This window comes from Thalassophryne amazonica, chromosome 21, assembly GCF_902500255.1.
Source record: "Thalassophryne amazonica chromosome 21, fThaAma1.1, whole genome shotgun sequence".
Taxonomy (NCBI): domain Eukaryota; kingdom Metazoa; phylum Chordata; class Actinopteri; order Batrachoidiformes; family Batrachoididae; genus Thalassophryne; species Thalassophryne amazonica.
Genome location: NC_047123.1, coordinates 6,359,472 through 6,384,406, shown reverse-complemented (window position 1 = coordinate 6,384,406; position 24,935 = coordinate 6,359,472). Strand labels below are relative to the sequence as shown.

The 24,935-nt window shown below is 42.7% G+C and overlaps 1 protein-coding gene across 1 annotated transcript; it reads right to left on the bottom strand.

The window, feature by feature from the left end:
• Positions 1 to 4,608: 4,608 nt before the first annotated feature.
• On the bottom strand, positions 4,609 to 23,570 carry LOC117503547 (formin-like). Its single transcript, XM_034162806.1, has 12 exons — positions 21,714 to 23,570; positions 21,497 to 21,581; positions 15,105 to 15,166; positions 14,190 to 14,974; positions 13,573 to 13,714; positions 13,252 to 13,339; positions 13,023 to 13,084; positions 12,634 to 12,719; positions 12,374 to 12,503; positions 10,908 to 11,054; positions 9,744 to 9,803; positions 4,609 to 4,623 (listed from the first exon to the last, which is right to left on the bottom strand). The coding sequence occupies exons 1-12, from the start codon at positions 23,052 to 23,054 to the stop codon at positions 4,609 to 4,611; spliced, it is 3,003 nt and encodes a 1,000-aa protein (XP_034018697.1). The 5' UTR covers positions 23,055 to 23,570.
• Positions 23,571 to 24,935: the final 1,365 nt, after the last annotated feature.

Genomic DNA, 24,935 nt, shown 5'->3' with positions numbered 1-24,935 from the left:
CATGATGTAACATCGATCACACAAATTAAATCTTGGTGATTCAGTCCCACTGTGATGGTTCTGTGTGGCTGTGATCTTGGATCAGTTCTGTCCAAAATTAAACCAGGCAGAATTACTACAGGCAGATTCATGGCTGTGCGATGGGGTCTCCGGTATCCCCCATTGTGGCCAATCTGTACATGGAGCGAGTGGAGAAGACAGCCTTGACGTCTTTCACAGGCATCTCTCCCAATCACTGGTTCAGATATGTTGATGACACATGGGTTAAAATCAAGCAACAGGAAGTTGAGGACTTTACAGAACACATCAACTCGGTGGACGCCAATATCAAGTTCACACATGAGGATGCCAGAAACAACCATTTAGCCTTCTTGGACTGTGATGTTAGATTGGAGAGAACAGGCAGCTCCAGACAGGGGTTTACAGAAAACCAACTCACACTGACCAATATCTGCTCTTTGGCTCAAACCACCCCCTTGAACACAAGCTCGGGGTGATCAGGACGCTTCAACACAGAGCCCTACAGGTGCCCACAACTGCAGAGGGAAGGGCTAAAGAACAACAACTTGTCCGGAAAGCCCTCACAGTATGTGGGTACCCACGATGGTCCCTGGACAAAGTGCAGAAGTCCCAGAGAACAAAGAGACCAGATAGACAGGAGACGGAGACAAGAAGAAGAGGAGTGTCTCTCCCTTATTTAGCAGGAGTAGGGGAAAAACTACAGAGGATCTTCAGACAGCACAAAATCCCAGTTTACTTTAAACCGGTTAACACCTTGAGACAGAAATTAGTTCACCCTAAGGACAGGATCCCTAGTTACAAACAGAGCAATGTAGTGTATTCTATCAGATGTCAGGAAAACTGTAACGAACACTACATAGGTGAGACTAAGCAACCTTTACACAAAAGGCTACACCAGCACCGCAGAGAGGGTGCCAGTGGACCTCAGTCTGCAGTTCATCTCCACCTTAAAGACACTAACCACACGTTTGAGGACAAGGAAGTTAAAATATTAGCCGGAGAGAAGAAATGGTTTGAGAGAGGGGTCAAGGAGGCATTCTTTGTGAAACATTTGAAACCCAGCCTTAACCGGGGAGGGGGTCTGAGACACGCTTTATCCCCTGTTTACAATGGGGTACTCAGGTCAAAGCAATTTCAGTCTTTTGTTCATGGTAATGAGTCATTCACATCATCAGCAGAGTCGTCAAGGGAGCCATCAGGAGAGGGACAGCTGCCCTGTCATTAGGAGGGTGCTAACTAGAGCACAATAGATGCTAATTAGAGCTATTGTTTAGTCACCATCCTATAGCAGTCTGCCTCTCAGTAGGAGGGGTCTGGCTAGGTTTAAAACTCCAGCTTTTGTGACTTCTTGATTATTCTTCTCTACAAGAGTCAAGACAGAAGTCAGACCACCAGAGCAAGAATTTTAGCTGAGGAAGCTTCTGCGATTTGAAGCGAAACGTCCTCGCGTCAAGCAACCCAGTCCAGTCGAAGAATCAAGCTTCTCTACCATGGAAACCACCTGGACAACCGAGAGCCTACACAGAAACATTGCGACCAACTGTGGGCATGAGGCCCTGGCACTGGTACGTAAGCTGGAAAAGACTGCTAAAAAGATAGCTAACTTTAGAAACCACTTAAGATTTAACCTGAGATGCAAACAAAACAATGTTATTCCCAAATGCATGAAGCAAAAGGCACTAGAAGCAGGTCACACAGCAGAAAAGATCCAGCACAGTTACCTTAGGAGGATTTTGGGTCTTAGAATTAGAAGGCTTCATTTTAAAATATTAGACCTCCAAAATAATCTTGATAGTCTGCACAAAATGTTAGAAACTTTAGTGGAGGAAGAGGCCCATAATAAGATCACAAAGTTCATAGTTAAAATTCAAATGGCTGAGCATTTAAAAAGGAGCGGCAAATCAGGAAGTTTCACAACCTTTTAGTGCAAAAAAGGCGTACTTTCAGTGGGAGTATTTTTAAAGATACACCCAGACAAATTAGTGACAACAGGGAAAATTGGGTAAAGAATCTCTCCAACAGAGTTTTTACACAGACAGAAAAGGATGTGCTCGCTAAAGGACTAAATTTCTCAGTGACCCCTAAACATATACCGACAGTAGATTACATCACTGCAGTAGAGTCAGCCATTAAACATAACAGTTTGTCAGAGTCAGAAGCTGGGGACCTCCGACTAAGAGTCACAGCAGTGCTGAACAGTGCTAAGCCTCCTCCGTCCAACATCACAGGAGAAGAACGGAAAGCTTTGTCAGCACTGCAAAAGGACCAAAGCATCCTTATCCTGCCAGCGGATAAAGGCAGATGCACGGTGGTCCTGAACACATCTGACTACGAGGCCAAGATCAGCAACTTGCTCAGTGACTCCAATACCTACAAACGTCTGAAGAGAGACCCCACGAGCGGCTATAAGAAGAAAATCATTAGCTACCTCCAAAACCTGGAGAAAGAGGGACTCATCGACAGGCAGACATACTACAGACTGTACCCTGGGGACGCCACTCTGTGCATCTATGGACTGCCCAAAATCCACAAACAGGACGTGCCACTCAGGCCTATTGTATGTAGCACAGATTCCATCACGTACAATGTGGCCAAGCACCTCAAGTGGATTTTGGCTCCTCTAGTGGGTAACTCAGAACACCATGTGGAGAACACACAAGATTTTGTGAACAAGATCAAGGACCTGCAGCTGGAGGCAGATGAAACAATCGTGTCTTTTGCTGTGACTTCGTTGTTCACCTGCATCCCCACCGCTGAGGCTGTCTCAGCTGTGAGGCAGAGACTGCTGGAGGATGTGTCTCTACTTGAAAGGACCAAACTCACACCAGACCACATCTGCCAGCTCTTGGAGATCTGTCTTAACACCACGTATTTCCTGTTTAGGGGGAATTACTACAGGCAGATTCATGGCTGTGCGATGGGGTCTCCGGTATCCCCCATTGTGGCCAATCTGTACATGGAGCGAGTGGAGAAGACAGCTTTGACGTCTTTCACGGGCATCTCTCCCAGTCACTGGTTCAGATATGTTGATGACACATGGGTTAAAATCAAACAACAGAACACATCAACTCGGTGGACGCCAGTATCAAGTTCACACATGAGGATGCCAGAAACAACCATTTAGCCTTCTTGGACTGTGATGTTACGATTGGAGAGAACAGGCAGCTCCAGACAGGGGTTTACAGAAAACCAACTCACACTGACCAATATCTGCTCTTTGGCTCAAACCACCCCCTTGAACACAAGCTCGGGGTGATCAGGACGCTTCAACACAGAGCCCTACAGGTGCCCACAACTGCAGAGGGAAGGGCTAAAGAACAACAACTTGTCCAGAAAGCCCTCACAGTATGTGGGTACCCACGATGGTCCCTGGACAAAGTGCAGAAGTCCCAGAGAACAAAGAGACCAGATAGACAGGAGACGGAGACAAGAAGAAGAGTGTCTCGCCCTTATTTAGCAGGAGTAGGGGAAAACCTACAGAGGATCTTCAGACAGCACAAAATCCCAGTTTACTTTAAACCGGTTAACACCTTGAGACAGAAATTAGTTCACCCTAAGGACAGGGTCCCTAGTTACAAACAGAGCAATGTAGTGTATTCTATCAGATGTCAGGAAAACTGTAACGAACACTACATAGGTGAGACTAAGCAACCTTTACACAAAAGGCTATACCAGCACTGCAGAGAGGGTGCCAGTGGACCTCAGTTTGCAGTTTATCTCCACCTTAAAGACACTAACCACACATTTGAGGACAAGGAAGTTAAAATATTAGCCAGAGAGAAGAAATGGTTTGAGAGAGGGGTCAAGGAGGCATTCTTTGTGAAACGTTTGAAACCCAGCCTTAACCGGGGAGGGGGTCTGAGACACGCTTTATCCCCTGTTTACAATGGGGTACTCAGGTCAAAGCAGTTTCAGTCTTTTGTTCATGGTAATGAGTCATTCACGTCATCAGCAGAGTCGTCAAGGGAGCCATCAGGAGAGGGACAGCTGCCCTGTCATTAGGAGGGTGCTAACTAGAGCACAATAGATGCTAATTAGAGCTATTGTTTAGTCACCATCCTATAGCAGTCTGCCTCTCGGTAGGAGGGGTCTGGTTAGGTTTAAAACTCCAGCTTTTGTGACTTCTTGATTATTCTTCTCTACAAGAGTCAAGACAGAAGTCAGACCACCAGAGCAAGAATTTTAGCTGAAGAAGCTTCTGCGATTTGAAGCGAAACGTCCTCGCGTCAAGCAACCCAGTCCAGTCGAAGATTCAAGCTTCTCTACTACAAAATTAAACCACTTTGTCCTCGACTGAGACAAAACCATAACTAACCTTGAGTTAGACCCAAAGTCAAAGGTCATGTGACCAATGGAAAAGTGGTACAAGATGTCATGTTAGTGTCTCATAAAACCCATAGATGTGTGTCTTTACCCAATTCCTTGAAGGAGCCATTCCAAATATCTTCTATGTGTCATTATTGGACCCAGTTTTTGACTTTGGCCTTTGTTGCTCTCTTTGGCTGATTTTCAACCATTCCACCATGTTTAATTCAAACTGGATCAAAGCCTTTAATCCATACTGACCTTTAATCCATACTGCTTGAGTTAAACAGTTATGACCTTTAGTTGAAGTGGGAGTATTTTTAAAGATACACCCAGACAAATTAGTGACAACAGGGAAAATTGGGTAAAGAATCTCTCCAACAGAGTTTTTACACAGACAGAAAAGGATGTGCTCGCTAAAGGACTAAATTTCTCAGTGACCCCTAAACATATACCGACAGTAGATTACATCACTGCAGTAGAGTCAGCCATTAAACATAACAGTTTGTCAGAGTCAGAAGCTGGGGACCTCCGACTAAGAGTCACAGCAGTGCTGAACAGTGCTAAGCCTCCTCCGTCCAACATCACAGGAGAAGAACGGAAAGCTTTGTCAGCACTGCAAAAGGACCAAAGCATCCTTATCCTGCCAGCGGATAAAGGCAGATGCACGGTGGTCCTGAACACATCTGACTACGAGGCCAAGATCAGCAACTTGCTCAGTGACTCCAATACCTACAAACGTCTGAAGAGAGACCCCACGAGCGGCTATAAGAAGAAAATCATTAGCTACCTCCAAAACCTGGAGAAAGAGGGACTCATCGACAGGCAGACATACTACAGACTGTACCCTGGGGACGCCACTCTGTGCATCTATGGACTGCCCAAAATCCACAAACAGGACGTGCCACTCAGGCCTATTGTATGTAGCACAGATTCCATCACGTACAATGTGGCCAAGCACCTCAAGTGGATTTTGGCTCCTCTAGTGGGTAACTCAGAACACCATGTGGAGAACACACAAGATTTTGTGAACAAGATCAAGGACCTGCAGCTGGAGGCAGATGAAACAATCGTGTCTTTTGCTGTGACTTTGTTGTTCACCTGCATCCCCACCGCTGAGGCTGTCTCAGCTGTGAGGCAGAGACTGCTGGAGGATGTGTCTCTACTTGAAAGGACCAAACTCACACCAGACCACATCTGCCAGCTCTTGGAGATCTGTCTTAACACCACGTATTTCCTGTTTAGGGGGAATTACTACAGGCAGATTCATGGCTGTGCGATGGGGTCTCCGGTATCCCCCATTGTGGCCAATCTGTACATGGAGCGAGTGGAGAAGACAGCCTTGACGTCTTTCACGGGCATCTCTCCCAGTCACTGGTTCAGATATGTTGATGACACATGGGTTAAAATCAAACAACAGAACACATCAACTCGGTGGACGCCAGTATCAAGTTCACACGTGAGGATGCCAGAAACAACCATTTAGCCTTCTTGGACTGTGATGTTACGATTGGAGAGAACAGGCAGCTCCAGACAGGGGTTTACAGAAAACCAACTCACACTGACCAATATCTGCTCTTTGGCTCAAACCACCCCCTTGAACACAAGCTCGGGGTGATCAGGACGCTTCAACACAGAGCCCTACAGGTGCCCACAACTGCAGAGGGAAGGGCTAAAGAACAACAACTTGTCCAGAAAGCCCTCACAGTATGTGGGTACCCACGATGGTACCTGGACAAAGTGCAGAAGTCCCAGAGAACAAAGAGACCAGATAGACAGGAGACGGAGACAAGAAGAAGAGTGTCTCTCCCTTATTTAGCAGGAGTAGGGGAAAACCTACAGAGGATCTTCAGACAGCACAAAATCCCAGTTTACTTTAAACCGGTTAACACCTTGAGACAGAAATTAGTTCACCCTAAGGACAGGGTCCCTAGTTACAAACAGAGCAATGTAGTGTATTCTATCAGATGTCAGGAAAACTGTAACGAACACTACATAGGTGAGACTAAGCAACCTTTACACAAAAGGCTATACCAGCACTGCAGAGAGGGTGCCAGTGGACCTCAGTTTGCAGTTTATCTCCACCTTAAAGACACTAACCACACATTTGAGGACAAGGAAGTTAAAATATTAGCCAGAGAGAAGAAATGGTTTGAGAGAGGGGTCAAGGAGGCATTCTTTGTGAAACGTTTGAAACCCAGCCTTAACCGGGGAGGGGGTCTGAGACACGCTTTATCCCCTGTTTACAATGGGGTACTCAGGTCAAAGCAGTTTCAGTCTTTTGTTCATGGTAATGAGTCATTCACGTCATCAGCAGAGTCGTCAAGGGAGCCATCAGGAGAGGGACAGCTGCCCTGTCATTAGGAGGGTGCTAACTAGAGCACAATAGATGCTAATTAGAGCTATTGTTTAGTCACCATCCTATAGCAGTCTGCCTCTCGGTAGGAGGGGTCTGGTTAGGTTTAAAACTCCAGCTTTTGTGACTTCTTGATTATTCTTCTCTACAAGAGTCAAGACAGAAGTCAGACCACCAGAGCAAGAATTTTAGCTGAAGAAGCTTCTGCGATTTGAAGCGAAACGTCCTCGCGTCAAGCAACCCAGTCCAGTCGAAGATTCAAGCTTCTCTACTACAAAATTAAACCACTTTGTCCTCGACTGAGACAAAACCATAACTAACCTTGAGTTAGACCCAAAGTCAAAGGTCATGTGACCAATGGAAAAGTGGTACAAGATGTCATGTTAGTGTCTCATAAAACCCATAGATGTGTGTCTTTACCCAATTCCTTGAAGGAGCCATTCCAAATATCTTCTATGTGTCATTATTGGACCCAGTTTTTGACTTTGGCCTTTGTTGCTCTCTTTGGCTGATTTTCAACCATTCCACCATGTTTAATTCAAACTGGATCAAAGCCTTTAATCCATACTGACCTTTAATCCATACTGCTTGAGTTAAACAGTTATGACCTTTAGTTGAATCAAAGGTCAAATGATCAATGGAACGGTCATGCATGGTTCCAAACTTGAGTTTCCTATTTTACCACAGGTGTACCTCTAACCAATCCCATGAAATAGCCATTCCAAATACTCCGAAAAATATAACATGAAAAAATCCTATATAGGCCTTGAGGTCCAGTGGCAATTATATATATATATATATATATATATATATATATATATATATATGAGGGCTGTCCGTAAAGTATAGGTCCTTTTTATTTTTTTCAAAAACTATATGGATTTCATTCATATGTTTTTACGTCAGACATGCTTGAACCCTCGTGCGCATGCGTGAGTTTTTCCACGTCTGTCGGTGACGTCATTCGCCTGTGAGCACTCCTTGTGGGAGGAGTCGTCCAGCGCCTCGTCGGAATTCCTTTGTCTGAGAAGTTGCTGAGAGACTGGCGCTTTGTTTGATCAAAAGTTTTTCTAAACCTGTGAGACACATCGAAGTGGACATGGTTCGAAAAATTAAGCTGGTTTTCAGTGAAAATTTTAACAGCTGATGAGAGATTTTGAGGTGACACTGTCGCTTTAAGGACTTTTCACGGTGCGAGACGTCACGCTGCGCTCTCAGGCGGCGTCATCAGCCTGTTTCAAGCTTAAAACCTCCACATTTCAGGCTCTATTGATCCAGGACGTCGTGAGAGAACAGAGACGTTTCAGAAGAAGTCGGTTTCAGCATTTTATCCGGATATTCCACTGTTAAAGGAGATTTTTTTAATAAAAGACGTGCAGACGGGTCCGCGCGTCGGGACGCAGCCGACGCGGTGTGGCGGCACAGGAAAAACACCTCCGTGTTGATAACCATTTGTTAAAATCCAGTTGGCTTTTGATGGCTTTCAGTGGAGTGAGTATATGAGAAATTGTTTATCAGCTGGAGATGTTCCAACTTGTCCTTAAGGCTTCCAGCAGAGGTGTTTTTCCTGTGACGGAGCGTCGCGGCGGCTGCGAGCCGATGCTGCAATCCGCCCGCACGTCTTTCATTAAAAAAATCTCCTTTAACAGTGGAATATCAGGATAAAATGCTGAAACCGACTTCTTCTGAAACTTCTCTGTTCTCTCACGACGTCCTGGATCAACAGAGCCTGAAATGTGGAGGTTTTCAGCTTGAAACAGGCTGATGACGCCACCTGAGAGCGCTGTGCGACGTCTCGCACCGTGAAAAGTCCTTAAAGCGACAGAATCACCTCAAAATCTCTCATCAGCTGTTAAAATTTTCACTGAAAACCAGCTTAATTTTTCGAACCATGTCCACTTCGATGTGTCTCACAGGTTTAGAAAAAATTTTGATCAAACAAAGCGCCAGTCTCTCAGCAACTTCTCAGACAAAGGAATTCCGACGAGGGGCTGGACAACTCCTCCCACAAGGAGTGCTCACAGGCGAATGACGTCACCGACAGGCATGGAAAAACTCACGCATGCGCACGAGGGTTCAAGCATGTCTGACGTAAAAACATATGAATGAAATCCATATAGTTTTTGAAAAAAATAAAAAGGACCTATACTTTACGGACAGACCTCGTATATAGTGTTCAGGCTTCTCAAAATAAAAATTTCTAAAATTATCTTCCTTAGACTCAAACTGAAAGTAAATCTCTACAACTTTATATAAATTAATAAAAAATATAAAATCCAAGATGATGGGTTGCATAAGTAATCAGCCCCTTTGGGTTTTATTAAAAAGAAGACCTGAAAGTTCAGCTACAATTTGCCAGAAGGTATATCTGAGATGCAAGTTTAGATTTAATGATTTGGTGAACCACTTCATCATGAAGCTGTATAACCGGGGATACAAAATGCAAAACATGCACTGTGCACAATTTCTCCAATCACAGCCACAGAAGCCTGTAACTTCTTCTGGGTTGTCTGGGTGTCTTGGTGGCTTTCCTCACTCTTCTTGCACAGTCACTCAGTTTTTGAGAACTGTCTGCTCCATGCAGATTTACCTTAGAGTGCCATACTGTTTGTATTTCTTCATAACTGATGGAAATAAAGTTCAAGACATATTCAGTGACTTGGAAATGTTCATGTATCCATCCCCTGACTTGTCTGAAGAAAACTGGCAATAAAACTGATTATTTACAGGTATTATACCAAAGGGCTGATTACTTATGCAACTCATCATCTTGGCTTTTATATTTTTAATTAATTTATATCAGGTTGTAGAGATTTACTTTCAATTTGAATCTAAGGAAGATAATTTTAGAAATTTTTATAGTGAGAAGGCTGATTTACTTTTTGTATTTGAAATGCCATAAACAACTTAAAAAATGTGAAATATAAATACTTTTGCAAGCCACTGTACACACACACACACACATATACACATTAAATCATAAAACTATTACTGAGAAAACAATGCTTAAATCAAGCAGCAAGAATTTATACACTTTAAAAAAAAAAAAAAAAATCAGTACCTTGTCCACATTGTGCAGGTAGTATGACACCAAATAATCCAACAGGCTGATCCGATTGTCCTGCAGAGAAAAGTCCATAAAACGTAGGAAATCAGTGTCCAGCTGTCAGTGGTAAACACACTTTAGCCAATAACTCTGGTTATTTTAAATTACCAAATGATGCATACGTGTGCTCAGTCAATTAAAATATTCACTTCATTGTTGGAAGCAGTTGTATTTGAAGTAACGTTTGTTACATTTCACACAGTGGACTGTTAAACAGTAACAGATACAAAAGAACAGGTCCCAGGACTAGCCCTAGCCCTAACCTGGACTGAGTTTTCCCAGGGGATGAGACCTCTTGTTGCTGCAGTAAGTAACCATCTCATGGAGATTTGCAGCAGAAATTGTAAAAATAATAATAATAAAAAACAATCTAACAAATGAGAAGAAACCCACATTCTAAACCATCTCTTTCTGGGGAGAAGCTACCTGGCAAATCTGATGGTGGTCCCTCCACTGGAATGGCCTTGTGTCAAATGAGCAGTTCGTTAAGGAGACTCATGAGGAGTCTCATTATGAGGCAGCATCAGCTAAGACAATTTGGCCATATGGTGGGTTTGTCCAGCCATGATCCAGCATGCAGGTACCTCAGTGTTTTGAACCCCAGTAGCTGCAGAAGACCAAGGACACGTCCACATTCCACCTGGCTGCAGAGGATTGATGGTTACTTTCGAGAGGTAACGATGGACCATTTATGTGCCAGAGTAGTTATTAATTGGGACTTGTGGTGGTTCTGTCGAGTAGTTCCACAGCTTTCTACTAGAACTGAATCATCAAAAATGTTTAGGGTTCTGATCTGTTCAAAATATAAGTCAGTTTGGGAGGAATAAAAATTAAATCCCAACTCTCCCCAAACAAGATGAAGCCATATTTGAAGGAGATACATCAAAACGAGTGTAGACAGAAAGCGCTGACCTTTACATCCACTACAGAATAAGGTTGAACCTCAGTAACATGGGTTCTGGTCAAATCTTGAGAGTCTGATGTGCATCTGTATGTTTCCCTGATACCCTTGAATACAGCGGGTGGGTCAACCTTTCACATGTGGCTGTGTTTTGATTTTCTGTGCTGCGGCTCTGAAGCGTGGAGGTGGTATTTCTACTGTTGTAATTTCGGTCTTACTCTGCTTTTGACATCCTTGAGTTTGGGAAGGATTTCCAGGCCAAAGCCGTCGGCCTGGCCTCTGATCCTGCTGCCTCCGTTCATGTGGTTCCCCAGAGCCAAAACCAGTCCCATCACTTCCCTGACTGTGGTCGCCTCCAGTAGAGCCTTCACAAAATAACACAGTCACCGTGAAACATCTGCACAGGACAGAGTTTAGAGTTTGAAGCATAATTACTTTTTCCACATGTGAAATGTCTTTGGGAATGTTTATTTTCCAGAAATAAAAATGATTTAAAACTGTTTACTTGGATACTTTTTTGTCTTACATTAAATTTTGAAGGTAAATCTGAGATCAGTTAAATGTGGCAAACCTATTGGATACTAAAAGAAATGAAAGGCATCAGAGGGGTGATATGTACTCTGTACACATAATGTAAATAACACTGCACATATCCAGAAAATGTCTTTTTGGACTACTGTGATGTCATTTCATGACGTTTTAGTAACATCATCATAATGACAAAAAGCTGATTGATATTAGCTTTGGATCACCTCTTGTCTTTCACCCTATTAATTATGGAGGCGGGATTTTTTTTTAAACAATTATAAATTAAAATTTCACCCCCAGAAGTTGAAGGTTTTTAGCCATGCTAATGCTCCCCAGAAACATTTACTGAAAAAAATCTGAAGGACCTAAATGACATGGTGAGATACTGAAGAGCTTGGCTAATTCATCTCCGCAACATTTATATATTCATTATTACTAATATGAGCTAGTTTGACTGAAATATAAAAAATATAAACGTTGTGATTATAGCATCGAGCCTAGAACTGGTGCTTTTGTTAAGTCATTCAAACATCATCTAATGATATCCTCGACTAAGTACAGACATATTGCCAGTTAGCAAATGACCTTACAGCGATATCTCCGTGATGACATTTGATACGTCATGCCGATGTGAGGGAGACGTATGTATGCTGTCTGAGTACAATTAATAGTATTTATTATGCTTTACTCCATTCTGTCTGCTCGCCCCTCTGGCTACGCACCTGCACACTCTGTGTGAGCAGGAAGAAACATGATGAGAAGAAAGTTTTTACGTAAAAAGCTCTACCTAACTGACACGAAAGAAGGTTTTATCACATGCGCCATCCATCGTAAATAAACTTGTGTTGCTGTTGTTGCCATGTCAGCACTACGCTACGAAACACAGGATGACTAAGGCGCACTGTTTTTTCAAATTAAAGCACTCGTGGTGATGGGAATACCGGCATTTCAATAATAAGATGAACCAGTGTAGAGTAGACCACTGTTTTGTACATAGACAGACATTCAGTTGAGTGATTACAATACTGTGCCAGTGCGCACGGTAACCAGGAAGACGGGGAAAATGCCTTTTTGCTGCACGGCAGTAGTAGTTTGCTGCAAGATGGATATGAACCGCACGGACACTTAAATTCAGGTTTGGGGTGCTCTTTCCTACCGTACACACAGAGGAGACTGTATGGAGCTTGTGTTTGATGGAGGTGATGCCTTCAGTGAAAGTTGACCGGAAGATGATACAGTGAGCTCTGCCTGCAAAGTCATGGATCTGTGAGAGCTCGTACAAGAACCTGAAGAACAAGCACATGGCAAACAAGTACAGAATTATTGAAAGTCTATTTCTGCATTTCAGCTAAAGTAACTATTTGTGTGCACACACATGCTTTCATTTTATGTTCTGTTAATGAGCAAGATACTGACTGTTCAGGTTTGTCCAGCTGTTTGACGTCTCCCTCCGAGCTCTCATAGTGGTTCTTGATCAATTTCAGTTCTTCTGGCTGAGCTCTCTGACATATTTAACAGAAGCATGAATGAAACGTTCATCCCTTTACATGTACTGAAGTCAGACGAGCTGATTCAGGTTTGACACTTTGTCAGGCTGCATGGTGTCAGGACAGGGATGGTAGAGAGCATCAGTGGAGAATGTGAGGACATCAAGAAGAAAACTGAGGCAATAATTTGCATCACTGCCCAACTGTTTCTCAGCTCACTGAAGGTCACCTTTGACACCAAGACGCCTGACAAAGCATTGCAATGTGACGGTTTGTGCACAATGAAGGAGTGGAGTAAGTGTGTGCTGTGACACGTACGTTTTCAAACAGTACTTCAATAGTCTCCAGGTCCACCACAGAATGGTCCAGTGTCAGCACGGCTAGAAGGACAATCGGAACAAAACATTTTCACTGAATTAATTGGATCATTAACACATAAACTCATATTAGATTCAAATCAGATTCTAGTTTATTCTAGTGCAGTGCCTGTAGGAAGTTTACTTTCTGACCTCAACCTGTTGACCTTTCTGGATGCTCCATAACTAACCTTGCTGTATGTCTTTCATGTCTAGGTGAAGGCTCGATATGAGGATGCCCACAGCCTGTGATCGCTTCCCATCCAGCAGTTTGATGATCTGACACACAGAACAGCATTAGTACGAGGTATTTTTCAAAAGTCACGTTCAAGGATTTACGAGATCTTTGGCCAGCTCTGGACCCAGGGTAAGCTTCACTTCTGATTTTGTCAACTTTCTCCTTAAATTCAATGTTATTTGTACTTGAGAGAAACGGCGCCCCCAGCTGGACTTTAATTCCATTAAGGATGAAAATCCAGAGGATTGTTGGAAGTTTCTTGCTCAAAAATTACCTTCTTGGCTTTGACTTTCTTATCAAACTTGTCTGACAGAGGTTTCGACTTTGTATGCGTGGTGGCTTTGGCGAAGAGATCCTCAAAGTCGCTGGTGTTAATTATATTTGGTTCCTCTAAAAAGCTCCACAGTGTTTTATTGCTGAAGATAGAGGACAGATATAATTTTGATTAGCCACTGTTTAGAGTCATTTTTGTATCATATTTGAAAAGACAATTTAAAGAAGAGAGAGAAAGAGTGAAGACATCATTCTTCTGACATTTGTGACTAGTAATGAATCACTTCCACTGTGGTGACCTCGAGTTAACAGCCAAAAGAAGAAAAAAAGATAATGTACTCAAACGTAGATCAATACTGTATGATTGCAAAATGTATTTAAATTAAAATGTGATGTATGAAGTATTAATGTTAAGGAAAAAGGCTTTTTTCCATAATGTTGATATTTTGGATCATTTGGAACCTCAAAAGTTTTCCACAGTTTATTTTCATTGCTATTTGTTGTGGTTAACTCAGTAATAAATTTCCATCACTGCTAATGTGTGTAGGTCATGTAGGAATTTTTGTTTTGGATTTCTTGAGTTTGACATTTTTAAAAAATGTCTTCAGCTGCACCTACTTTTTGTCCTGAATCTGGATTCTGGTCCAGTAAAGAGGCTTCATAGGTCGGGATGGCTCCACCACCTGTTTCCTGGGAATATCCATCGCAAGTCCCCCAGCCGGAAGAGGAGGAGGTGGAGGAGTGAAGCCTGGAGGGGCCGGAAGAGGAGGAGGTGGAGGAGTGAAGCCTGGAGGGGCTGGAGGTGGAGGAGCGAAGCCTGGAGGAGGTGGAGGTGGAGGAGCAAAGCCTGGAAGTGGTGGAGGAGCAAAGCCTGGAAGTGGTGGAGGAGCAAAGCCTGGAAGTGGTGGAGGTGGACCTGAGGAGCCAGTTAATGACTGCATGTGGTTTAGGGCTGGCGGTGGCGGTGGTGGCGGCGGCGGAGGGGACAAAGAGTCTGTTTTCCTAGGTGATGTGGTCTGAGGAGGACACGGGTGGTCTCCAGGAAGAGGAGAGGGCTTATGGGGCAGTGAGGAGGACAGCGATGTGTTGTCCCTCTGAGCAGTCAGGCTGAGCCTGATGGAAGCCAGGTCCAGTTTTTTAGGGGTGATCTTTTGCGGTTGAGGACTTTGTGTCTCCTCCACATCCTGAGCAAAGGTCTCTCGATCAGTCTGAATGGCAACAGTGTGGAGGCTTTTGTGTAAACACTCATTTCCCGCTGACACACCAACATCCTGGCGGTCTACTCGGCACTGCGTGCGGACCTGGTGGAGCTTGGTCTGTAGCTCACCTAGGATGGACTCTAGGTGGCTGACAGTCTCCTCGTGTTCCACCCTCAGTCTGGCCACTTCTTGACCATAATCCTCCTAAAAAAAATTAGAAGAACAGTGATGTCTCTATTACAACATAAAGGGTTTTGAACCTTGAACAAACTGATGCAGTCCAAAGATGACTTTTATGTATTGGTGATAGTAACAGTGTGCACTTCATACTGACGCGGAGCTTCTCCACCTCATCCTTGCATTGTCTTTTCAGATGCAGAAGATCAGCCTGGTGCTCTGAGAGCAGACAGAAAAGGAAAAAAGGGGGTGATGAAAAACATTGCTTGGTTTTTCCAGATGTTCACGATTAAAGCAGCGGCACCTTTTGTGTGAAGACAGCATGAACAATAATCCACAGAGACACAAGATACAACAAACATAAGACATCCATGGACCTTAACTTTAACTTTACCCAACAAACTCAAGTCGGATTTGGACGGAAGGCTGAAGGGTCTCTGAGGTTCGAGTTAAATCCAGTCAAAAACAATACAATAACTCACCAGATGATGGCAGCAGAGCCTCGTGTGCAGTAAAGCATAGGCCTTGATATATAGTTAGTTAAAGAGCAAACGCATTTATGAGGTAGTGGATAAATTAATCTACGGCCAGGTCCATAACTATTTGGACAGTTACTGTGTGTGTGTTTGTGTGTGTGTGTAATTTTGCTGCTGTACAACACCACAATAGTGCTAAATGCAACAATCAAGATCTTCATGCAGTGTAGATTTTTAGTTTTAAAGGTACCCAGTCACCTCTAACAAACTGTATTTTCTCCCGCGATCTGTTCATTTTGGTTTAATACAAACGTTTCCTATCAGTACCACCCTGACTTACAGGCTGAGTATATCCTATTAAGATAAGATGAGATCAACTTTATTTATCCCAAACAATGCATTTTTAACGATAAGTACAACAAATTTATGCAAAATGACTAGAAGACATTACTCTGAATAACTAAATAACTCTGAATAATTCCTTTATGTATTCATTCTGCAGAAGGGGGCGGAGTTATACAGTCTGATTTGCCACAGGTAGGAAAGACCTCCTGTGGCATCCTGTGGTGCTCCTCGGTGGTCTCACTCTATGACTGAAGGTGCTCTGACAGGGTGTCAGTGTGGCATGTAGAGGGTGGGAGGTGTTGTCCAGAATCCTGAGCATTTTCCTCAGCATCCTCCTCTCTGACACCTCCACCAACTCCAGCTCAACCCCAGGACAGAGCCAGCTCTCCTGATGAGCTTGTTGAGTCTGTTCATGTCAGCTGCTTTCAGCCTGCTGCCTCAGCACACTACAGCGTAGAAGATGACATTGGAGACCACCGAGTGATAAAACATCTGCAACATATTTCTGCAGACATTCAAAGATCTTCTTATACACAGCATCCGTGTTTACAGTCCAGTCCAGTTTGTTGTCTATGTGGACACCCAGATACTTGTAGTAGGCCACAATGTCCACTTCAGTTCCACTGATGATAACTGGGTTTGGATGGATCTTCCATCTTCTGAAGTCCACCACCAGCTATGTCTATTTACAATAAGAGCGGTAGTATGATCATGTGCAAAATCGTTCAAAACAAGAAGGACAGTAGTATTTGGAAGAAGATCAGTGGAAGCTCTTGAAGAAAGTGGGAAAGTCCATGATCAAGCATTAAACAAAAGAAGCCATTTAAATCCAAGAGGGATGAACATGGGGAGAGATCTGGAGGTTAGCCTTCAACGTGCACTGAGCTACAGTCGAGTAAACATTTGATGTGCGATACGCGTACTCGCTTCGTAGCTGATGTTTTTGGATCCATCAAGTTGCTAATATTTATCATCTGAATTTTCATTTTTAAAATTTTGACTTTTTGGAAGTGGGAGTACACAATTGAACCCGGATGTTTATTTATTCAATTTATTTGTTAGTTGGCGTTTTCAAGAGGCTAATGAACAAGTTGCATTGTGCTCTTATTATTGGCTTCACTGAGCAAAGAAACTGTACCGTATGAATGATCACGCTAATGAGGGTGAACCAAATTTAATTTTGTTTTTTATTACAGGTATTGATAGCATGATGAATTGATTTAACCATCCAAAAAAAAATGACATGAGTGCACCCATGACCATAAATTTGCTGCTGTCATAAACTAATATATTTGAGATGTTTTCACTTATTTCTTTTACATCAACATGAAATTAACATATTTCAATTCACATTTTCTTCTCATCTCTTATCAAATCAAACTGCATGCCATGAATCACAAATAAATGTTTAAATCTGACAGAAGTTGGAGATTGTGGGCATCTGGTGTAAAATTTGTGCCAAATCAACATATAGCTCCACCTTGGATCTGCTGTGGCGGCCCCAAGTGGAAAAACAAAGGACTTAGTTTTACCTCAACCCTGTCTGTGTATTACTGTGGTACTGCCACCAGGTGGAGCCTGTGCTCACTGAGCACATCTGGTGCAAGATTTCATTTCCACTCGGGTACAGTTTCAGAACAACATTTTGGCATATATTTAGGGAAGACACTGTATTTCATGCGTACTTCATGTGCTTAGAAAAGGATTGTGCACCTTTTAATTCAAGGTGTTAAAAAATAGCATTAACTATTTAGGAATTATGGCCATTTTTAATACAGGGTTTCAGTGCCAATAAATTATTAAACACCAAGGTTGTGTAGGATTACTTTGAAATGTAATCCAAAAGTAATCAGATTACAAGTAATCCAAATGTATGTACATACATACATGTAATCCACATGTATTCTTTCAAAGTAATCCTACCCAACCTTGTTAAACACACCAAATATGAGGATTATTTTATTAATGCAAATCATCACTTTTACAGAAAGTTTTCTTTAGACAAGGCGGGGGATGAATACATGAACATTTCCAAGTCACTGAATAAGTCTTGGACTTCATTACATCAATCATTAAGAAATACAGTCAGTATGTTACTGTATGATAAATGTCTGTTGTAGTAACCAAGAGACAAGTGAGGGAAGCCACCAAGACAACTTTGAAGGAGTTATAGGCTCCTGTGGCCGTGAATGCTGTCGTGTGTGACTGGGGGTCATTTCACTACTTGAATGTAGCCTGACATGAGCTTGTATTTCAGTTTCTTTCATTTCTAAAGCCTAGGTCAGATGGGCTGTCTATAAATACGGCACCATGGATTCATTGTATATCTGTCAGTGAAGGTTTAAAGTGATATCTAGTTTTGTCTACTCAAGAGATTTCACCACTCATCAAAGTCACTTCTTTAGGTTTAAAAAGTAAGACAGTGTGGATAGCAACAATATAGGTCCACAGGAGGCGACATTCTGTTGTTTGCTGGTCATTGTTTTTTTGTTTGTTTGTTTTTTGTTTTTTTGGTCAGTTCATAGTTGACTCTGTGATTTTCCCAGTAAAACTGCTTGCTGTGCAGCTTCTACTGCTTTTGCAGTAAAATGCATTTACCTTCAAGTACATTCAAGAAAATGAGTTTTCAGCAGCAGCTTTACACATTTAGCTTTACTCCCTGCAGCAGCAGAAACACCAAAACTGTTTACAGCAGCTCTCAGTTGACTTTTGTTATTTAAACAGCACTTTACAAAAGTTTCATGCCCATAGGCCACCGGCCTGTGACCCAGCGCTCCTCGGTGCAGGGTGGCCAACGCTTTCAGCATCAATCTCACGCTCTCACACACAAGCAAGAAATGTCACGCCAAAATAAAAAAAAGTTCCCCTGTTAATTTTCTGTTGTTGACTAGATTAGACCAGACCACAGCGCTTTGTTTCTTAATGACAGGAGAGGTTCATACCAGAAACAGCTGTCTGCTGACAACGTTCTTACTGCAGGATTCTCTGATCGTTGATTGGCTGAAAACCTGTCACCTGATACGTCACCTGATACGTGAAGAGTTCAGGGAGAATTCGAGCAAAGCTTCGAAGCTGGTTTCTGAGTCGGCCACGTTTTGGATGACAAGGTAAGCCAATAAATGGCTTAACAAATCGAATAATCTATTGTCTAATAAAACTGGGTCCCTTGTCACTACAGACAGAGCCTAATCAGTCTAACTGTGTGTTGAGACAGTAGACTACAGACTTCAATTATTTACAAACTAGGTAATTTAAAGGACATGTGATAAGTTAATGTTCTGGTTAGCAAGTATTCATGATTTTAAGTGTTTCTGTGCACATGTGCTAAAAAAATGTGGTTGCTGATGCATTTTATTACTGACGGAGAAACCAAAGCGTTTTGAACCACTGAATCAATATGAAGCAATTGTGTTGAAATGGTTCCATTGTTTAGAAGCATTTGTTATGTTTCTGTGTAGGCTCTCAGTTGTCCAGGTGGTTTCTATAGTAGAGAAGCTTGAATCTTCAACTGGACTGGGTTGCTTGACACGAGGACGTTTCGCTTCAAATCGCAGAAGCTTCCTCAGCTAAAATTCTTGCTCTGGTAGTCTGACTTCTGTCTGACCCTTGTCGAGAAGAACAAACAGAAGCCACAAAAGCTGGAGTTTTAAACCTAACCAGATGCCTCCTACCGAGAGGCACACTGCTGTTGGCTAGTGACTAAACAATTGCTTTAATTAGCACCTATTGTGCTCTAGTTAGCACCCTCCTAATGACAGGGTAGCTGTCCCTGCTAACAATGGGACTGACGCCTCTCCTGATGGCATGAATGACTCATTACCATGAACAAAAGACTGAAGCTGTTTTGATCTGAGTACCCCATTGTAAACAGGGGACAAAGCGTGTCTCAGACCCCCTCCCCGGTTAAGGCTGGGTTTCAACTGTTTCACAACTGTTTCACATAGAATGCCTCTTTCACCCCTCTCTCAAACCATTTCTTCTCTCTGGCTAAGATTTAAACTTCCTTGTTTGAGGACAAGGAAGTTTAGCTAAAAGCATGGCTAAACCCCTTCAGTTTATGTGTGCCACCAAAGACGCGGCACCGCCATCATGTCACGGATCAAATCGCAGCGAGTCCGTGCAACGAACACAATGTTCTGCAGCGTTGGAACTGTCTCAACCGCATTGTTTACCTGTTTGTTGTTGTACTACTTTATTTGTCTGGCTTTGTGGTGTCTATGAGCCTCTCTGTTGCCATGGAAACACCTTATAGCTGATTGTGTTATGCAATGACGTGATTTTGTCAGGCGTTATTGTTTATCATTCAACCCTACATCTATGTTTAGCAACCCATCACTTCGCATCTTATGATGCAGCTGGAACCTGATAGCCAAAGAAGAACTTTGTGAGAAAATTCAAAGCAAATGACACTCATCCATGCAAACGGTAGCGTCCAAGGAGCCGCGACATCTTGCAAATGTACAACAGGAGCCATTTAAAGAAGAACGATGTTGCAAAATGGTCATTTTGGTAGCATATGTGCGTACGCATCACCTGTAAACATCAGAGTCACAGTAAAATGGCGTTGGCATAGTACATCGAAATTGTGTCCTAGTGTTGGTTGGGTAGTATGTACTAACTGGTGTTATTCGGGCATAGGGACAGTGAAATTAACTATCACAGAGAAAAATTATCTATCAGAGATTAAAATCAACTCTATCATAGTAAAAATTACTCTCATCAGAGATGAACAAATGTATGCAACACTATGATACAACTGATTTACCACTAATGGACTTAATTTAACTCTCCATTCCCTTTTATGCAACCTGTTTGCATCCTTGGATACGTTGCTTTATCTGGATTATCCGACTCCACCCAGCTGTAAACTTGTTCTGGCCATGGCTGGGGAAGTAACCTGTGATGGACCATCCAGGGGGATTCATTGACTCTCATCCACAAATATCAACATCAATGAGCCTCAGAGTCGATACGGGACTCACTTATTTGGATTGGGACCAAATATAGGTACTGTGTACTCTCACTTTTGGTTTGGCACAACAGATCTGACAAAGTATCATAACTGAACACCTTGGCTATGAAACCTGGATGGGGTTGACACGGTCCGCATGAGTATGACATGAGTCAGTGTTTCATGTGACCCCTGTCTTCTTAATCCCTTCACACATTGAAGGTCCTGGAGTCTCACAGGTGTACCAGTTGCAGACACACTGGGTGGAGTTGTGTTTACCTTGGCAGTAGAGCTCAATATTGTATCCAGCACATGACTCGAGAGCAAACAGTCCTAATCTGTGTGCTGTTTCATCTCAAACAAACACCTGTCACAAATATTCACAGCATGGAAAAGTATTGCTGTTTTTGGTTTATTAGATTTATGGGTGGAACAAAGTCACTTAACCCTTCCAATAAATAACTAATGAAAGATTTCAGGAAAGAGACCCTCAAATCCTTTGGACAAAGAGAGTAATTAAGATTAATTAATGATACAAGGTCAGTGAAACTCTTAGTGTAGGTCGACAATGACTCAATATATGCAGAATCAAGTAAAAACTTACTGAACAATTTTTCTGTTATGAATTGAGAAGTGTGCAAAATGTCATATTTGGCCCTTTTGGAGGCCCTTAGAATGATAAAAAAAAAACAAAGAGTTTTTTTAACTGTCTTATCTCTTGTTTATAATTTAGTATGGAGATATATTTTTCCAGTATATTTATGTGCATGGATTTACCTGCTTCGGTATACTTCAGTCCAGGTTTTTCATCCTTCAGTGGAGGCCAAACCGTGTGCAGACGGCCAGGAGTTTGTTCCTCAGACTATTGAGCAAAGAGATTGACAGATTTAGAACATCTTTACCAGTATTCAGGTAATGAGCCTGGTAAAGTTCATTTTACAAAGAAAGACTGAATAATATGATGGATTATCTGTCCTGACAGCATAGTCCATACTTTGCCATCTGACGGATCTTTGTTTGCTGCTGTCTTCCTGGATTTTCTCTCAAAGAACATTCTCAGCCCATCCTTATCATGGCTAATCCTCCTCGGGGCCTCTGGGTGCATTTTCCCTCCTGCATCCTTCTTCAGTGGTTTTGGAGTAAAGAAGGCTTTGAAGGCATCAAAGGCAGTTTCTGCACTTGACACCGGAGGTTTTGAAAATGCAGCCACCTCGGAACCATTTGCAGGGTCTTCTGTTTTTAGGTTCAGTTCTTTCTCTGGGCATTCTTCATTGGCTTTGTTCCTTTCTTCAACCTCCTCATGGTTTCCCTCAGACCGATCACCAGACATCCTCTGTACTTCAGGTTTCTCCTCTTTCTCCTCTCCTCTCTTTTTCCTGCTTAGGAGTAGGGAGATTTGGTTCAGGAAGCTACCCTGAACCTTTGATTCACCCTGCTTTTTATCAGCCTCAGGGAATGCTGTCCTTCCAGAGTCCATAGGTGATGGTTTGTTCTGGGCCATGGCTTCAGTCTCAGGCCCTGTCCCCTCTTTTCTCAGGGCCTTCAGACCACCAAAGAGTGTGGGGAACTGGATCTGCTTCTCAGATGGGGATGTTGGGAAGAAAGTGGTTCTTGTTATAGTGCCTGCAGGTAGAGGACTGTTGCCCAAAGTTGTAAAGGAGGTGACCGCAGTTGGGTTATTGACACTTCTGGTCTGTCCCTTGCAGTATGGGACTGTATTTCCTTTCCCCTCCTCTTCAACTTGTCCAGTCTGATCCCCGGAGTGCTCCAAACCTGGTTGTGCTGTTACGGGGAAGTCAACATATTCTTCAACAACAGAGCTCATCCTCATCATAGTAATAACTACATGTTTGCTGTGAGATGGTCTACGGGCAGCCGAGTCCTGAAGGTGAAACGCCACATTCTCAGCGGACATAACAGAATCGGAGGTTCTTGCATCGGAACCCTTCCAATCACCAGCTCTTATTGCTTCTTGGTTGGGTTCTTGATCCTGATTGACGTTGACCTGTGGAACGGCATCCGTTTCTCTGCTGGATTGTGTAATGTCTTGACTTTTTGGCTCTATTGGATTACTAAAACTACATTCATGGTCCTGTGGTATTTGGGAACCTTGACATGTGCTCTTGCTGTCATCATGAATATTGATGTTTGGTGCTGTAGAATCTATTACGTTGACACTGTGCTCCTCAGCGTGTGCAGCCACGCTTTGTTTAAACTGTGTTGCATCCATGCCTTGCTCTAATTGGTTAAAACCTGTCCCGCCCTCCTCTGTTGTGTGGGAATCATTTCCTGTTTCACTCACAGCAATATAGACTTTGTTTGAGTTAGATGTCATCCACTCTTCCACAACACGTAACTTGACATGAGGTAAGTGGAGTGATCCACAGTGTCTCGAAAACTCTTTGGAGCAGTACGTATCTCCATACGTCCAAAAATAAAAGAGGAGGATGATTTTGTTCTAAGATATTTTGCATTAACTTCAAAAAGTGCTTTGGCATTGCATCATCAGAAAAACGCATCCTAGACATCTGGGTGCTACGTCTTATCCTCAAAAAGTCATTTGATTCCAGTATTAGTCATTGAAAGTAATTCAAAATGCTGCACCTATTCAAATAAAACAAGACCGGTACTTTGGGAAATCCAACCTGTTTTTGCTCCAGTTTGCACGTTTCTTCTTTGACTGTAGCAGCAGCTCCTCCATGTCCTGCCAGGGAACAGTTTTCCAAAAAAATATACTGCAGGCAGCTGTTACTCACACCAACCAACCAACCAATGACAGGAGAGAACTCCGGGAAGAGTCATGGAAAAGTAGGATTTCCAACGGCGCCACAGCCCGACTGACTCAGCAGCAGTCACGCTCATTGCCAAGTCCAACTTCCATCTTTAGCTTCCAGGTTCTGCCTCCTGCTCCCTTTTGTTCCTTCTGCATCCCGCCTGCCGTTGTTCAGCTTGTCAGCGTGTAATTAGAAGCAGAAGAAGTGTCCGGCTGTTTGTGCAGACGCCTGACAGACCTGAGATCTGTGCAGGAAGCCACCCAGAACAGACGGAGGAACGCCACACCCAGAGCCGGAGGAAGGTAAACACCTGCTAAACACGTGGCCTCCAAGACCCTGAGACGGAAAGACTGAAAAAAAAAAACAAGTTCTACATGATGCTGTCAAACTGCTCAAAGCAAATCCAGCAAACTGTCAGTAGACTGTAAAGGTTTGTCACTGTTCTAGTTTACACTCTAAGACAAGATGAAGAAAACCAACAGCATCCTTCTGGATATCTGTAGACATGTTCCTTCTAAAGGACACACAGAAAGCATCAAAACTCCACTAGGTGACCTCCTTAATGTGTGATTACTCTTCTCAGAGATGCCTTTATTTGATTTACATGATTACTTTGCTTACTTTGCTGCAAGGGACGCTCTCCAAGCACGCCACCGCTGTAATGGAAGCTAATGCTGTGTATGACTGTGCACGTGGTAATGCTGAACAGACTGGATTGTGTCTGACATTAAGTCGGCAAAACAAAAAGAATATCATCAGGCAGATACAGACTAAGACTTAATAATCGAACTTTACTCAGACTAAAAATGGAGGCACAGACCAGACGAATTTGACACATATAACTCTATTCCAAAGGTATAAAATTTACACTACCCATTTGATGTGGTTCAAGCCTTGATGTGGCCAAATCCTTCAAATCTGTGATATTTTTAGTCAATTTTGATTGAAAATCCTTGACTCATACCAATCCAGGACCATATTAAAGACAGACATTTTTAAAGGACATTAAAGATAAGATAAACTTTATTGTTCCCAGAGCGGGGGAAATTCACTTGTTTGAGCAGCAAAGTCGTGCAGTAGTAAAGAAAAGAAAAATATTTACATTATAGAAAGGTGACTAAAGTATACTGCAATGTTTGCTGGCAGATGCATAAATACTGATGTGAACAGATTAAGTGGAAAAATAAAATATAGTGAGTATACGTATGTATCGATATGGTAAAATTATGGCACAGGATAAAGTGCACAGGTGTGCATGTAATAAAGCACAAAAGGTGACGGTAAACGTAGTTGATAGTGCAAAGTCAGCAGGTGATTATGGTGCTAGAAACAAAATCAGGTGATTATGTTGCCACAAACATATATTATACATATTTCTCATATTTCCCAGCAGAAGACTGCCCCTCCCTGAGCCTGGTTCTGCTAGAGGTTTCTTCCTGTTA